We start from the raw sequence: 14,347 nt of genomic DNA, 5'->3' as shown, positions 1-14,347 counted from the left end.
CTCTCACTGGCTGTCTCTATCTCTGTCAAATAAATAAATAAAATCTTTAAAAAAAAAAAAAAGAAAAGGTTAAGAGCATCATGTGTGACCACATGGACCCAGGTAGGGTTAGGACAAGTGTGGCATCGCAGGGGGCAGCCATGAAGGAAGAAAGCCAGCACTGAGGGTTCCCCAGACTGGGCACCAGAATGGCGAGTGTGACAGCAAGACAGGGAAAGGAGATTCTCTGATCCTGGCAAGGAGCCCTGAAATTCACTGACCGCAGAGTCCAGCTAATTACGTGAGCTGGGGATAAACGAGGACATTTTGTAGGAGGCTGTGGTCAGCATAGGGATTGTTGAAACTGCACGCTGGGTTCAAACTTAGCAGGAATATTAAGGTGTTTAGTTCAAGTTAATTATCATGCAGTTCATGTCAAGACTTTTGCCACTGGATTATCTGTGAAATCCTGTTATGACCACATTTGATAAATCGCTCCTGTGCACACTTTCTGTTGCTGATATCATATTCTCCTCCTGCTATGATTTAAAATTGCATTTTCATTTTATACCTTCTCTGTGTACGTGTGCTTTTATTATATCTAACTTAATTTTTTAAACAGACAAGACATAATTTTTTGAAACAGATAAAAACTGACATGTGCTCACTATCAACTCTATTCATTAAAGTAATTAATATTCTTTTTTTTATTCCTAGATTGTGAAAGATGCTTACCAAGAAAAGACAGCCACAGTTTATCCTGAACCCTCAAACAAGGAGGCCTTTGTCCGCTCTCAGATGTATAATACTGATTATGACCAGATTCTACCTGATTGTTATGCTTGGCCTAAAGAGGCCCAGAAAATACAGACCAAACTTGACCAGTAGCATAATAGCTGACATTTCTAATTCTGTTAATGAGGTCTTAAAGTCTTTCATAATTTTTAAAGATTGGAATCTTTTATAGTAATTCATTAGACTAAGAATTTTACTTTAACAATAGAAGTTCATGGAAGGATATTAATTTACTTTAGGGTGAACATCACACTAGACAATTTTGCTTCATTTGCTTTCTTGTTATTTATGGTTTCTCTCTTATTTTGCCCAAGTTCTCTTCAAATCTGTTGTACCTACTACTGAGAAACACACCATTTTTATATAGAGAACTAATGGAAAGACCAAAATTAGTAATAAATCGATATACTCAACATTAAAATCCATAGTTCTTTTGCTGACTGTTTTCTTTAAAAATCTACTCTTTTTTTATAAAGACAAATGAATTTAGGCATAGGAGAACTTTTGCTAAAAACAGAAACAACACTTACTTTGTTGCCTAGAGAAAAATAACTTCTCAGGTATTTTTATTCCAACCTAGATTAGTTCTTTTCGTGCAACTGAACTCTAACATTTCTAAGAAAGATCATTGCTGTTTACAATGCCTTGTGCAGCCTTAGATTTTAATATTCTTTTGCCATTGTTACATCTTATCACCTTGGTCCTCAGTCAGATATCCCTTCTAGAAGCACCTTTCTTCTGCCCTTGACTGAATGCCCTATTCTCTGCACTGTTGCTGCTAGGCATTTGCAGACTGTGGTCCTGTCCTGAGGCTGGTATCCTCAGTTCCACAAAGCCCAAGCTGTGGGAAGAGCTGAGAGAGAAAGCTGATAATCTCCTTGAGAAAAGGGCTGCCTGTGGAGCCGACCTCTTAGGACAGAGATCTCCAGAGTCAGGAGTGAGAGCATGGTTCCCAGACAAGCTAGGTTCCTACAGAAGTGACCTACCCTCGTGCTTCCTTGATTAGCTCGGGTAATGAGGAGCTTGCTGCGTTACAACAAACTCACTTCCCTCTGGGTTTGAGGAGATTTTGTCAGAAATTATCTTGACATCAGGTATTGACATACTCTAATTACCGTCAGTATGTATAGCCCAGAAATTAATATTAATTTCAAGTTTTACTTTAGAAGTTAATAACTGAACAAATGGAAACAATTTTAAATTCTTAAGCTCAGGTGCAATAACATTTGCTATTTATTTGTAGAATTATTTGGAGAATTTTGTTTTTGAAGTAATGCTTTTAAAATGTGTAGGAAGATGTTTAAGATAATGTATACTATAAAATGATTTATTGAAGGTTGACGGTTCACAGATTGTTTTAGGTGTGAATAGAAGGGGTGGGGGGTATTTCTGAAAGTAACATTTAGTCAAGAATTTCGTCAATATAGTTATGAAAAGATCCAGAGTGTTGATTTCTTGTTTGTTTCCTGTTGTCTTGTAGCTCTAACTAAATGTATTTACCTATGCAAAAGATTGATTAAAGCATAGAAAAAGTGAATGAATAAAATTATGATTGTCTTTTTCTCTTAAAATATTATTACATTTTAAAATGATAATGTTGCATCCTGGCAGTCATGTGACAGGGCATACATTTAAGAAATATTCTAATAGCTAATTTCAGCATGACCTTCATTTAATGCATGTGTAGTCATATTCGCCGTATGCTATGATTAAATGAACTACTTTCTTATCCTCAGAGAAAGATAATGAAACAAGCATTGGATGATTACTTACTAGGTTTCAAGTATTTTGTGTAGATTATCTTATTTACTGTAGTCCCTACAAGTTCCTTACAAAGTAGGTATTTGAAGGAACTTACGAAGTCCACAGAACTAATAAGTGAAGGAGGTGGGCTCCAAATCTGTTTGATCTTGCTTCATAGTCTGCTCTCTCTTCACTAGAGTACAGTTTAGAGTAGAATTGTCCTACAGAAAAAGGAAGTGAGCCACTTGTGTAACTTCTAGTGGCCTCATAAAAAGAAGAAACAGGTGGAATCCATGTTAATAATTTATTAACCTCCAGACTGACACCTCCAGAATATTATTTCAATATATAATTGATACAAAAAGTACTAATGAAGTATTTTACATTACTTTACACTAACCTCCAAAATCCAGGTATTTTCGTATATATCAAAGTCATGAAAGCTCACAGGCCCCCTGAATATGCGAATTACAGAGGTAGCACAAGAATCAACAGATACAAGGAGTAGGGTGTGTAGTAAATGAATTGGGGAAACTGGCCCACCGCATGGAGAAAATTAAAACTAGAAGCCTACCTCATATCCTATAAAAAGGGAGACTTCAGATGGGGAGACTTCAGATGGGTTAAATAACTAAATATAAATAGTAAAAATATAAAGTTAAAAATTAATGGATTGAAATATCTTTGGGACCCCCAAAAAACAAACATGAAGCAAAAATGGGTGGAATGCCTTATCTGAGGGTGGGAAAGTTTGGGCCTACAAATGGCTGCTGCCATCGAAAAGCATAAAAGGGGAGGAAATCCAAGACTGTGGGGTAGGGTGGTTGCTTCTACAGAGATGGGTTCCTCAAGAAAGAGAAAATGGAGGCTCAAAGGCTTAACTCAGCTCAAGTCATGGTATATAAACTAGAAAAATGCCTATGTTTTTACCAAAGGAAATGTACTGAGAAAGGAGAAGTGCAGTTTTGGATTGAATAGAACTGATTGATGGGGTACACTTGCCACAGATTCTGGATTCCGTGTGTTGCCTTGAGCAGCTGAAAGTCATTCTACTTGTTAGTTCAATTAGTTGACTGAAATGTAGACTCAAAGGCCTACATTAAATGAAATTGAGAATGCAAATGTTCCTTGAAATAATGTAAAGGAATTCAAAGATTTCAATGATGGGAATGTTGGAGTGGATTTGTCATGTGTAATCAGACCATTTTAATCCTGGTGGTCTCCTAGATCTCCCAAGAAGACCTTTCACTCATCCTCCTTTCACTAAAGCCTTGACAAATACATTGGTGATGGGGCTAGCAGCATCCATGAAAAGCAATTTCTTAAAAAATTGAGGTGTAACTAACATTATATGAGTTTCACATATACAACATGATTAGATATTTGTATATATTAATGCAAAATGATCACAAAACTCCAGTTAACATCCATCACCAAAATTCTTTCTTGTGATAAGAACTGTTAAAATTTACTCGCAGCAACTTCAGATATGCAGTACAGCATTATTAACTGTAGTCACTGTGCTGTACATAATATTCCTATTTATTTAGATTCTACATGTAAGAGAGATCACACACAACTTGTCTTTCTCTGACTTATTTCACTTAGCGTAATGCCCAAAGGTTCATCCATGTTGTCACAAATGGCAACATTTTATTTTTTTTATGACAACTGTATGTGTGTGTGTATATATATATATATATTTACATTTTCTTTATCCATTCATCTGCTATTGGACATGTAGGTTGTTTCCATATCTTAGCTATTAAAAATAATGTTGCAATGAACATGGATGTGCAGATATCTTTTCAAATTAGCATTTTCATTTTCTTTGGATGAATACCCAAAAGTGGAATTGCAGATCATATGGTATTTCTGTTTTTAATTTTTTGAGGAATCTCCATACTCTTTTCCATAGTGGTTGTACCAATTGGCATTCCCACCAACAGTGCACAATTGTTCTCTTTTCTCCACATCCTCATCAACACTTGTTCTTTCTTTTCAATAATAGCCATTCTACCAGGTGTGACGTAATATCTCATTGTGGCTTTGATTTGAATTTCCCTGATGGTGAGTGATGTGGAACATCTTTTCATGTATTTGTTGGCCATCTGTATGTCTTCTTTGAAAAAATGTCTATTCAGATCCTCTGCCTATTGTTTAATTGGATTTTTTAAATTGAGTTGTGTGAGTTCTTTATTTTTGATATTAACCTATTATCAGATAAATGATTTGCAAATATTTCCTCCCATTTGGTAGGTTCCCTTTTCATTTTGTTGATGGTTTCTTTCTTTTTGTGAAAGTTTTTTAGTTTTGATGTCGTCTCAGTTGTTTATTTTTACTTTTTTTGCCTTTGCTTTTGGTGTCAAATCTAAAAAATCATCACCAAAACTGACATCAAGGTGCTTACTGCCTATGCTTTCTTCTAGGAATTTTATGGTTTCAGGTTTTTCATTCTAATCTTTAATCCATTTTGAGTTGGTTTTTGTGAATGATGTAGGATAGTGGCTGAGTTTCACTCTTTTGCTTGTGGCTGTCCAGTTTTTCCAACAGTTATTGAAAGACTGTCCCTTTCCCTGTTGTATATTCTTGACTCCTTTGTTGTAAATTAATTGACCATATATGAGTGGGCTCTCTATTTTGTTCCAGTGGTCTATACGTCTGTTTTTATGCCAGTGCTATACTATTTGATCATGATGGCTTTTTGATACAGTTTGAAATCAGGGAGTGTGATGCTTCCAGCTTTGTTCTTTTTTCTCAAGATTGCTTTGACTATTTGGGTTCTTTTGTGGTTCTATGCAAATTTTCAGTTGTTGTTTTTTGTTTTGGGTTTTTTTGCATTTCTGTGAAAAATGCTATTGGCATTTTGATAGGGATTGCACTGAATCTGTAGATTTGCTTTGGGCGATATGGACATTTTAACAATATTAATTCTTCAGCCCATGAACATGGAATACCTTTCACTTATTTTTGTTGTCTTCAATTTCTTTCATTAATGTCTTATGGTTTTCAGTGTACAGATCTTTCATTTGTTCAGTTAAATTTATTTCTAGGGGTTTTTTTTTGATGCAATTGTAAATGGGATTGTTTTCTTAATTTTTCTTTAAGATAGTTTGTTATTAGTGTATGGAAATGCAACAGATTTTGTATATTGATTTTGTATCCTGCAACTTTACTGAATTCATTTACTAATTCTAACAAGATTTTTGGAAGAGTCTTTAAGGTTTTCTATATATAGTATCATGTCATCTGCAAATAGAGACAGTTTTACTTCTCTTTCAAATTTGGATGCCTTTTATTTCTTTTTCTTGCCTAATTGCTCTGGCTAGGACTTCTGATACTATGTTGAAGAACATAATGGTAAGAATGGGCTTTTTGCCTTGTTCCTGATTGAGAGGAAGAATTTTCAGCTTTTTACCATTGAGTGTAATATTAGCTGCGGGCTTGTAATATGTGGCTTATTTATGCCCTCTATAAACACTTTGTTCAGAATTTTTTTTATAAATGGATATTGAATTTTGTCAAATGCTGCATCTGTTGGGATGATCAGATGATTTTTTTCCTTCATTTTGTTAATGGATGTATCAGACTGACTGATTTGCTGATGTTGAATCATCCTTGCATCCCTTGAATATATCCCACTTGTTCATGGTGTATGATCCTTTTAATGTATTAATGGAGTCAGAATTTTATTGAGGAGTTTTTTTTTTTAATTGAGGACATTTTAATGACTCTGGGAGACTTGTAGGGAATGCTGTGGTTAAAAATGGTTAAAAATGGGCTCCCTATTTATTTACTAATTTACTTTTTATTTTACCTTTTTAATAGTATATAGTAATGGAGACATCAAAATTTTGGGGTTCATAGAGGCTGAATAGCCATGCTTTGCAGCAATTAACAAATGGAGACACAATGGAAACAGTTATAGTAGGAAGCTGGTCCACTATAATCAGCATAGTTTGGACAGAAATCTTTGGTGGTGGCCAGTAAATCACTGGGCCTCATAGCCTGAAACGATGTTGAAAAATCTAACAACTAAGCACAGATATTGACCAAGAACAATGAGTGCCAGTGATTACAACTGATAGAACCACGCCAGTATATATCAGCTAAATATCAGCTGGGCTTAGTTACCAAATAGGTGGGCAACCCAATGTAGGCTCTACTTGCTATAACAACAACAGCAGAAAAGAGCCACCAGTATAGAGTGTCAAGGCCTTCAGCAAATTGCCATGCATAGATACTGAATGAAAGACCCTTAAGCTGATGAACTCTGTAATATCCAAAATTTTCCTTTGAGGTTCCATTTACTAGAATAGCAATGTATTGCAGAAAGGAAACCACTAGTCCTTTTGGCAATCACCTGGCAACAGAGCTCTGAACAAGTACAAATTTCTAGGGTCTCAGAAATTATTGTGGTCTATGGGACTAAGTGTATGCTTAGGACTAAGTGTATAGAGGAACAAATCCATTGTCTAGTCATTTTCTCAGTGAAGAGTTAGAATTAATTTCTTCATCATCTGTCACCACATTGGATCCCTAATCACACACAAAAAAGGGTTATTTTGGCAGGAACTACCCAATGATTTGCAGTCATAAGTCCTACCATCAAAAGCTTTAAAAGAAACAGAGGTGTGATTCTTACCACGTCTTGACTTAATACGATCTTTGGATCATATTAACTTAATCAGACGGTGATTCCAACTGCAGCTGACAAGTTCTCTTTCTTGGAGCAAATCAACAGGTAGCTACTGATTAGACCAATGCTTTCTTGTTTTTCCTATATTCCATTAAGTAGAGGCCCACTGCAGCAGTTTGTGCTATCAATAAACATTACAGATTGTCTTTTTTCAAAGTTCCATTAACTCTCTGATTCTGTGCCAGAATATAATTCTTGACACCAGACCTTGATCATTTCACTGCTACACAGGGCATCACGCTGGTCTAACAAATTGAGGATGATATGTTCACAGGACCTAGAACATAGGCATCATTAGATTTCCTGAATACCTGCTAAGATCTCATGAAAGCACGAGAGTCTACAGCCTCAGCCAGATTTGTGGAGGTCAGATGTTCGATGCATGTTAGAATATTACCTCCATAGTGAATGACTGTGTACTTTGTTCCACCTATGACTAAGGCAGTCAATGTCTGCTGGGCTTCTTTGAAATTTGTGTCCACTGCTTTATGGGTTGATCGAAATGCTTCTAGCTTTAACTGGGCTCAGAAAAAGGCTGCTCTGGGGCGCCTGGGTGGCACAGCGGTTAAGCGTCTGCCTTCGGCTCAGGGCGTGGTCCCGGCATTATGGGATCGAGCCCCACATCGGGCTCCTCCGCTGGGAGCCTGCTTCTTCCTCTCCCACTCCCCCTGCTTGTGTTCCCTCTCTCGCTGGCTGTCTCTCTCTCTCTGTCGAATGAATAAATGGAATCTTGAAAAAAAAAAAAAAAAAAAAAAAAAAAAAAAAAAAAAAAAAAAAGAAAAAGGCTGCTCTACCTGGCCCAGGGGGCAGAGAAAGTAGTTCTACCATGTAGACCTTATGAATGAGACCCAATGGGCTCAGAGTTTTGAGGCAAATCAGGATTCTGTACAACAAGGATTTTTGAGCAAACCATGTCATCTTCAGAAAATACCTAGTCTTTCAACTTACTACTGCGCTACATAAGATAAAAGCAAATGAAAGAAAATCGTTCTGTTCAAAAGGGTTCTTTGGCTCAGATAGGCTCCCTCAAGCCTTCACAAGTTCTCTGAAGGGATGGCTGGCATGTTAAACAGTCATATATGGAAACTCAAATTCACAGGCAACATATTTCTGATTTAATACAGGATGTTTTAGAGGTCCTTGTATTATGTCCATCAACTCATCTGGCCCACCCCTTAACCCACTGTGCAATCCATAATCCTCAACCTTTAGTCCAACACATAATACACTAGTCAGGAGTGAGAAGCAGAGAACATATATGAAGAAAGATTGGTTTAATCAGTAACTTTTAAAAAGACACTGTAATATTTATAAAGAGCATTCTTTCCGAATAACCATTTAAAAATATAATGTATACAATATCATGATTCTTAAATTCCAAGCAATTCAGACTGATTCTGACTTTAAAGAAAAAAAGGTCAGATGTTGGGTAGCTCAAAAGAAGTGTTGAACAACTGAACATTTAGTGGGCCGGAAATGAGGGTGGCACTATGGGTTTAAGCAGCAAGAGCTCAAAACCATCTCTCCAGAAGGCTGCCAGACGGTGATGTAATTTGTTACTTCTCCCAAACCATACAGAGAAAGGGCAGTTCCTCGGAGTAAGTGTTGTGTGTGTGTGTGGGCGGGGAGGTGTGTGTGTGAGGTGCTGGGGAGGAGGGTGGTCTGTGCTCCTATCAGGCTGGGCAAAGAAAACTAGCAGTCTACCATACATACAAAGCTGAGCTTTGAATTATCATATATATCTATTTACTTCTCTCATAATTAATGTCTATTGTGTTTCTGATAGGAAAAAAGTATTGCTGTATGGTAATACCAACCATGTAAAAATAGGTTCTGAAAAATTACCACCAGAAATAGCTCCAGAAGCAGTAATGAATTCATAAGTTATTCCTTTCATTTAGTGAATTACATAAATAATTTTTTATTCTATGTTATACTTCTTTAAGCTTCTTTATCTTTCTATCACTACTTCTGCTAATTTAATCATAGGGAAAAAAACCTCTATGTGAGAGTTAGGCACATTATTAGGTAAATGGCACCTAATATGGAAAAAAATTTAACAGAGTCACATTGATGGTTTAGGGCCTAAAAACTTGTGAATGCTACTTACTGAATGGCCTTGGGGAGATTATGCAGGATACTGACTCCTATACTATATTGCTTTCAGTCCTGACAAAGATTGAGAAGTGAGTCTTTGGCAAGGTAAGTCCTATTTCTTCCCCTTGTATATAGGTAAAGGTAAAGTATAAGGCCCTTGCTTGGGTCCCAGCCACATCCAAGGCTAGGATTAAAACACGAACGGGCAAGCTGGATCATCTGGCAGGGCAGGCCCATAATGAGAGCCTTGATTTGAAGGTCTGAGTTGGCCCTGAAACTCATTCTGAGCTAAGAGTGTGGGCACGGCAGAGTAGACCCAGTTCCAAGGCCTCCAAGTCAAGAGAGTCAGCTTAGTGCAGGCTCTGTTGTTGCATTATATCCTTGCCCTAGCTCAAGGACATGTGTCTGCATCCTAGACACAGAAAGTAAAACAGAATGCACCATTTCACCAAAAATTCTGTAAGCTCCCCGGCTCATGCAGCAATGTGTGGCATCTCAGAGAGTGTATCACAACATAGGGAGCGAGGCGCTTATTCCCCTCCAAATTACTAACTCTAAGCATCCATTTTTGGCATCCCGAGGGGACCAGGGCATCGGTGGGGTGCCTGAGGCCAGCAGGAGAATGAAATGCTCCCTGAGAAAGGGCAGTCGTAGCTAAAGAGAGACCACGGAAACCAGAGAAAGTTGCACAGTCAGCTCAGGACATCTCTTAACAGAGGTGGGACTCCCAGAAATTCCTGGGGAGGGTGGATACTTTGCAATGAAAAGGAAAAGGTGTGGCAGGTGCTAGTTAAGTAGGGGTCACTGTCATCAAAATAAACTGTCATTTCTGACAAAGGCTGGTGAAGCCGGGAATTTACAGAGGAGATGGCAGTGACTTCTCAACAAATCATGCTGAGCTTGATTTTTTCCCCCAAGGTGATGGAGCAGAGCCATCCAATGTGGTCCTCCTCAACACTCCCACCCTACAAAACAATGCGTCCTGGCTCACAGGCAAAGGCTGCCAGTACGCATAACTTGTGGAACACTTTGTAGGCACGAAACTGCATCTTTTTTTGTGTATAAGAACTAAGAGTATCGGTGTCCTTATCTTTAGTATCATTAATCAGCTGGTGCAAACAGGCAGCCAAAGAACACATAGCATTAGGTATCATCCTCATTACTCCTGAGACTTCATTGCTCTGATGCCTCTGTCACTGCAGTTAGGATCGAGTTTTACTAAAGAAAAAACTATAAATACGGGGTTTGACTTAAAGTAAGAAATGTAGTCAACATGTGCTTTTCTCACTTTAAGCTTGACTTAGAATTCATTCTCTGATAAAGAAAGAAAATGTGGTGTCATCATGTGCTAATATCACGAAAGAGAGGAATACTATTTATGAGTTCAGAGTTGCAATCTGACTATCAGTATTAATTACGGGCTTTGGACTCCTCTTCAATCAAGTCAGCTTCACTGGTTAAATTGACTGTTTTTATTAATTTACAATTAAATAGTTTTCAGTTAACACAAGAACACAGAGATAACATCACAGTTGCAGTTATAAAGTTAAAAGGCCTTTGTGTTTCATTACCAGGTAAAAATTCTGGGGCTAGGAGTCTCACAGAGGATGCTAAACAGCCACTGGCCCTTTTATTTTGGTCTTATTAACAGAAGTACTGCCTTACTGAGATTATCAGCATAGGCCTCTTAATAGTTTCCTAGGAGTCTGAACTCTTGCTTTCAATACCAAATAATATCTGGAACACATGCTCACTTTTGTGTTTTTTTAGAAATTCTAAGAATTGGCCCAGATTCATGTGATAGTCATTCCTTAATCCATAGTCACCATGGGCCTCAAGGAGTAATTCTTCGAAAGAATGGAAAAGGCGCAGATCCTCTCCATTTCCTTCGGTTTCGACACTTTCAGCATGCTTACAGGAAATGTGTTTCCAGTTGGGATACCTAATTGTGTGCCAGAATTCCTCACAGTGCTCTTTGAAGCCCTCCACACAGATTATACCCGGCTTTCCTGTCATGCAAAATCCAGTCACATCTAACCTTTTCCCAACATCCAAAATCTTTTTTCTCAGGTCCTGCTGATAGATGTGGTGACTGTAGATCCACATTCGGAGGAATGTGTTCTTGACGGGCTTTGCTTGGGTAGCTGGTTCGTAAACAAGCTTTCTGTTCAGGAAATAGGAGGCACTGTTGTCCTGCAACCACTGGATTGCCGCACAGACGCAGAGCTCACCTGGATCTAAAGTCCCTATATAAGAAGTGAGACCCTTGTTGAGTAGTAGTTGCTGTTGTCTGTCAAGCTCCGAGGACCGTCCGAACAGCTGCAATGCTGCATAGGGGTAGCTGGGAGGCATGGTTACTTGCAAATCAATTTTCACCTTAAAATGAAAATCAAATAGATTTAAGTACCAAACAACCATCTAAGCTAGTCTATCAGTCTACTATTAAGTGTCAGCTATGGGCCAGAGACTGTACGAGAACGTCACTTACACTATTCCTTCCCTTTATGCATTCATGCATTCCAGTATTTACTGAACACCCACCATGTGTCAGGGACCCCATGCTAGGATAAAGAAGTCAAGAAGCTAGACATAATTTCTGCTCTTCGTGAAGGACTACAGCCTAGTGAAGGAGACAGACGTTAAACTAATAATTACACATCGCAAGTACTTAATTTCAATGGTGAGAAGCACAGGGATCCACTGAAATGTGTAACCAGTGAGAAGTTAGTCTGGGAACCAGGAGATCTTCTTTGAGGGAATGACAGCTGAAGATTGAGCAGGAAATCACTAGAGGTGGGGTTCTCAAAAGCCTAGGCCACTTGTTACCCATGCTATGCTCATGTTGCTGGAGACAATGGCTCAGAAGATGAAGGTTAAATTCATTTTTAGTATTTAGATTTCCTGTCTGTATTTGCTTTGTGTCATGGTGCCACCAAAGAAGTGTTCATCCACTCCTTACAAGTCAGTTTTGCTAAAGGCAATATTTAGCTTTATGAAAATCATGATACATGTACAAGACAGTACATACAATAGTTGGAATGGTAAAAAAAAAACTGGTCGAGTGAACAGAATAATGTCGTATGAGAATGCAAGATGTTTTAAATAAAAACACTACACATATTTGTTAAAAAGATGTGCATTTTTATGTAATATTCAAGATATTTATTGAAGACAACTTACAGGGCATCCCACATTTTACATATTTCACTTTCAAACAAGTAAAGGATATACGAATCTGGAATATTCTCTATTTGCTTCCTGGACAGAAATCTCACGTTCCAAGTATTTCCACTAAAAACCGGGCACCCGGCAACAATGAAAACAACTCAAGGTACTTACCTTGGGCTCCTCAATCTGTAGGGTAATCACAAATTCGATTTTTGGCGGCAGCGCCTCCCTTGTGCCTTCCAAATACCGCTTTATATGTGTCAGGACATTTACATCTTCAAGTTTTACTTCTCCTTGGTTAGGAAACATAGAAAACAGCATTTCCATCTCCAGCAGCTGAAGCTGCAGGCATTCTTTCATTGAAGCAGACATGTTGCCTCGAAATCCACCTGCAGGAAAACTGGAAAGGCCCAGGGGCACTAGGTTTGTTAATTTTCAGCGGTGTCCAGAGAAATTTCCCGAAGGTCCCTTTTCTGTGGAAGCAGTTTTGCAAGAACGCTGTGCACCGACAGCTAGTGGCACAAACCACAAACCGGGACACTTAACTCTTTCTTCGCTTTATCCCCCCCCCCAAATCTAGTATGCACAACATCCCTCAAGACAACTCGTTAAAATTCAGATTCTCAGTCCGTTACCTCCCCACCCCCACCCCCCGCTTCCGATTTAAATCCGGGAATCTGGGCTTTCAACAGGTGTTCGAAATTATTCCGTTGCAGGTGGTTGCCAAACACCTCTGCAGATGCTTTGCAAGCCTGAATTCTGAAAAAGGCAAGGAGCCCCGCTCGTGAATCCTACTAGGGGGTCAGGCTTGGGCGGAGCTGCGCTCTGCGGCGAGTGAGGCCCGCAGTCTGTCGAGGCTGTGGTCGCGTCCCTTCGTCTTGAGGGCCCCGCCGCCCCCAACGCCAGTTAAGGCGCCTCGGCCCCAGCGCCAAGGACCCCTCCCAAGCTGGCCTTTACGGCTCTCCGCGAAGCCACATCACCCCGGGATGGCATCCTAATAGCTCCGGACGATTTGCGTCTACCTGGTGTCCCGAGGGGCCTAGGCTACGGGTACATTAATAAAATGATGTTTAGTGAGAGCTGGTGCGGGGAGATGGGATGGGGGCAGCGGCTCGAGAAGGCTCCCGGAGTCAAAGTTTGGGGAGATTAACCTCGAAGATCTAGAAGGGGATGCGGGTAAAGGGGAAATGGCCGAGACCACCTTGTCAAGAGGCTCCAAATCGGGGTTGGTACCCCCCATCTGAGACCACTAGGAACCCTGGCTTCCCAGGAAAGCAAGACTGCCACCCTCTGAGGCCCAAATTCGGAGGCGGGACTGCGTTTTTGTCGGTCGCAGTGCTCTGATGGCCCACGACCCTCGGCCCCAACCCCCGGGCCACCGCGGGGGCCTCACCCTTCCCGGTCATTCAATGGAAACAGCCCCAACCCCTCTCAGAACCTGGATCCGCAGTTCCGCAGGCGAGAGCTGCGCATGATCCGCAACGGGGCGAGGCGGGGCCAGCGGATCCTCCCCCGCCGTGATTGGCTGGGGGGCGTGGCGATGGGCCGGAAGTCACGGAGAGCCACGTCTGCGGGTTCGGAGAGCTTCAGTCAGGTAGGAGGCGCCGCCGCGGGCTGGCTGGTCGTTGAGGTGGAGGTGAGGGGGACTCTCCCGGCGGAGGTGAGTGGGGCCCTTAGGCTTGGCGACGGGAATGGGACTTTCCAGTCCGTAGGGGTTCGGCTGCGGGCAGGCTAGCGGGCAGGCTAGCTGACTGACCCACGGACAGCGCGCGGGACACACCCGCCCCTGCGCCTTCAGAGCGGGCCCGAGGGTCTCACGCTGGGGGTTCTGGTCCGGAGGCCTGGAGCGGGGGGGGGGGGCTCGGG

The 14,347-nt window shown here is 40.4% G+C and overlaps 4 protein-coding genes across 7 annotated transcripts in view; 2 read left to right on the top strand and 2 right to left on the bottom strand.

The window, feature by feature from the left end:
• Positions 1-2,320, top strand: part of ME1 (malic enzyme 1) — a 320,859-nt gene extending 318,539 nt beyond the window's left edge. The window contains exon 13 of the mRNA XM_034648285.1: positions 697-2,320. Coding sequence (XP_034504176.1) covers positions 697-867 — 171 coding nt within the window. The 3' untranslated portion in view covers positions 868-2,320. The remainder of the gene's footprint in view (positions 1-696) is intronic.
• Positions 1-14,347, bottom strand: part of DOP1A (DOP1 leucine zipper like protein A) — a 126,255-nt gene that overhangs the window by 74,100 nt on the left and 37,808 nt on the right. The gene's annotated exons all lie outside the window — the stretch shown is intronic.
• On the bottom strand, positions 8,566-14,136 carry RWDD2A (RWD domain containing 2A). 3 transcript variants are annotated; one of them, XM_002925225.4, is made up of 3 exons: positions 13,920-14,136; positions 12,653-12,881; positions 8,566-11,689 (listed from the first exon to the last, which is right to left on the bottom strand). In XM_002925225.4, the coding sequence occupies exons 1-3, from the start codon at positions 13,952-13,954 to the stop codon at positions 11,012-11,014; spliced, it is 942 nt and encodes a 313-aa protein (XP_002925271.2). In that variant the 5' UTR covers positions 13,955-14,136; the 3' UTR covers positions 8,566-11,011. The 3 variants fall into 3 exon arrangements, with proteins under 3 accessions (XP_002925271.2, XP_019661508.1, XP_011230626.1); XM_019805949.2 differs by having other exon boundaries at positions 13,683-13,947; XM_011232324.3 differs by having other exon boundaries at positions 8,567-11,689; positions 13,875-13,977.
• The window catches only part of PGM3 (phosphoglucomutase 3), a 17,458-nt gene continuing 17,063 nt past the window's right edge, over positions 13,953-14,347 (top strand). Inside the window, exon 1 of the mRNA XM_034648284.1 lies at positions 13,953-14,117. Coding sequence (XP_034504175.1) covers positions 13,953-14,117 — 165 coding nt within the window. The remainder of the gene's footprint in view (positions 14,118-14,347) is intronic.

This window comes from Ailuropoda melanoleuca, chromosome 19, assembly GCF_002007445.2.
Source record: "Ailuropoda melanoleuca isolate Jingjing chromosome 19, ASM200744v2, whole genome shotgun sequence".
Taxonomy (NCBI): domain Eukaryota; kingdom Metazoa; phylum Chordata; class Mammalia; order Carnivora; family Ursidae; genus Ailuropoda; species Ailuropoda melanoleuca.
Note: the sequence above shows the minus strand (reverse complement) of the source record. Positions and strands in the feature narration are given on the sequence as shown.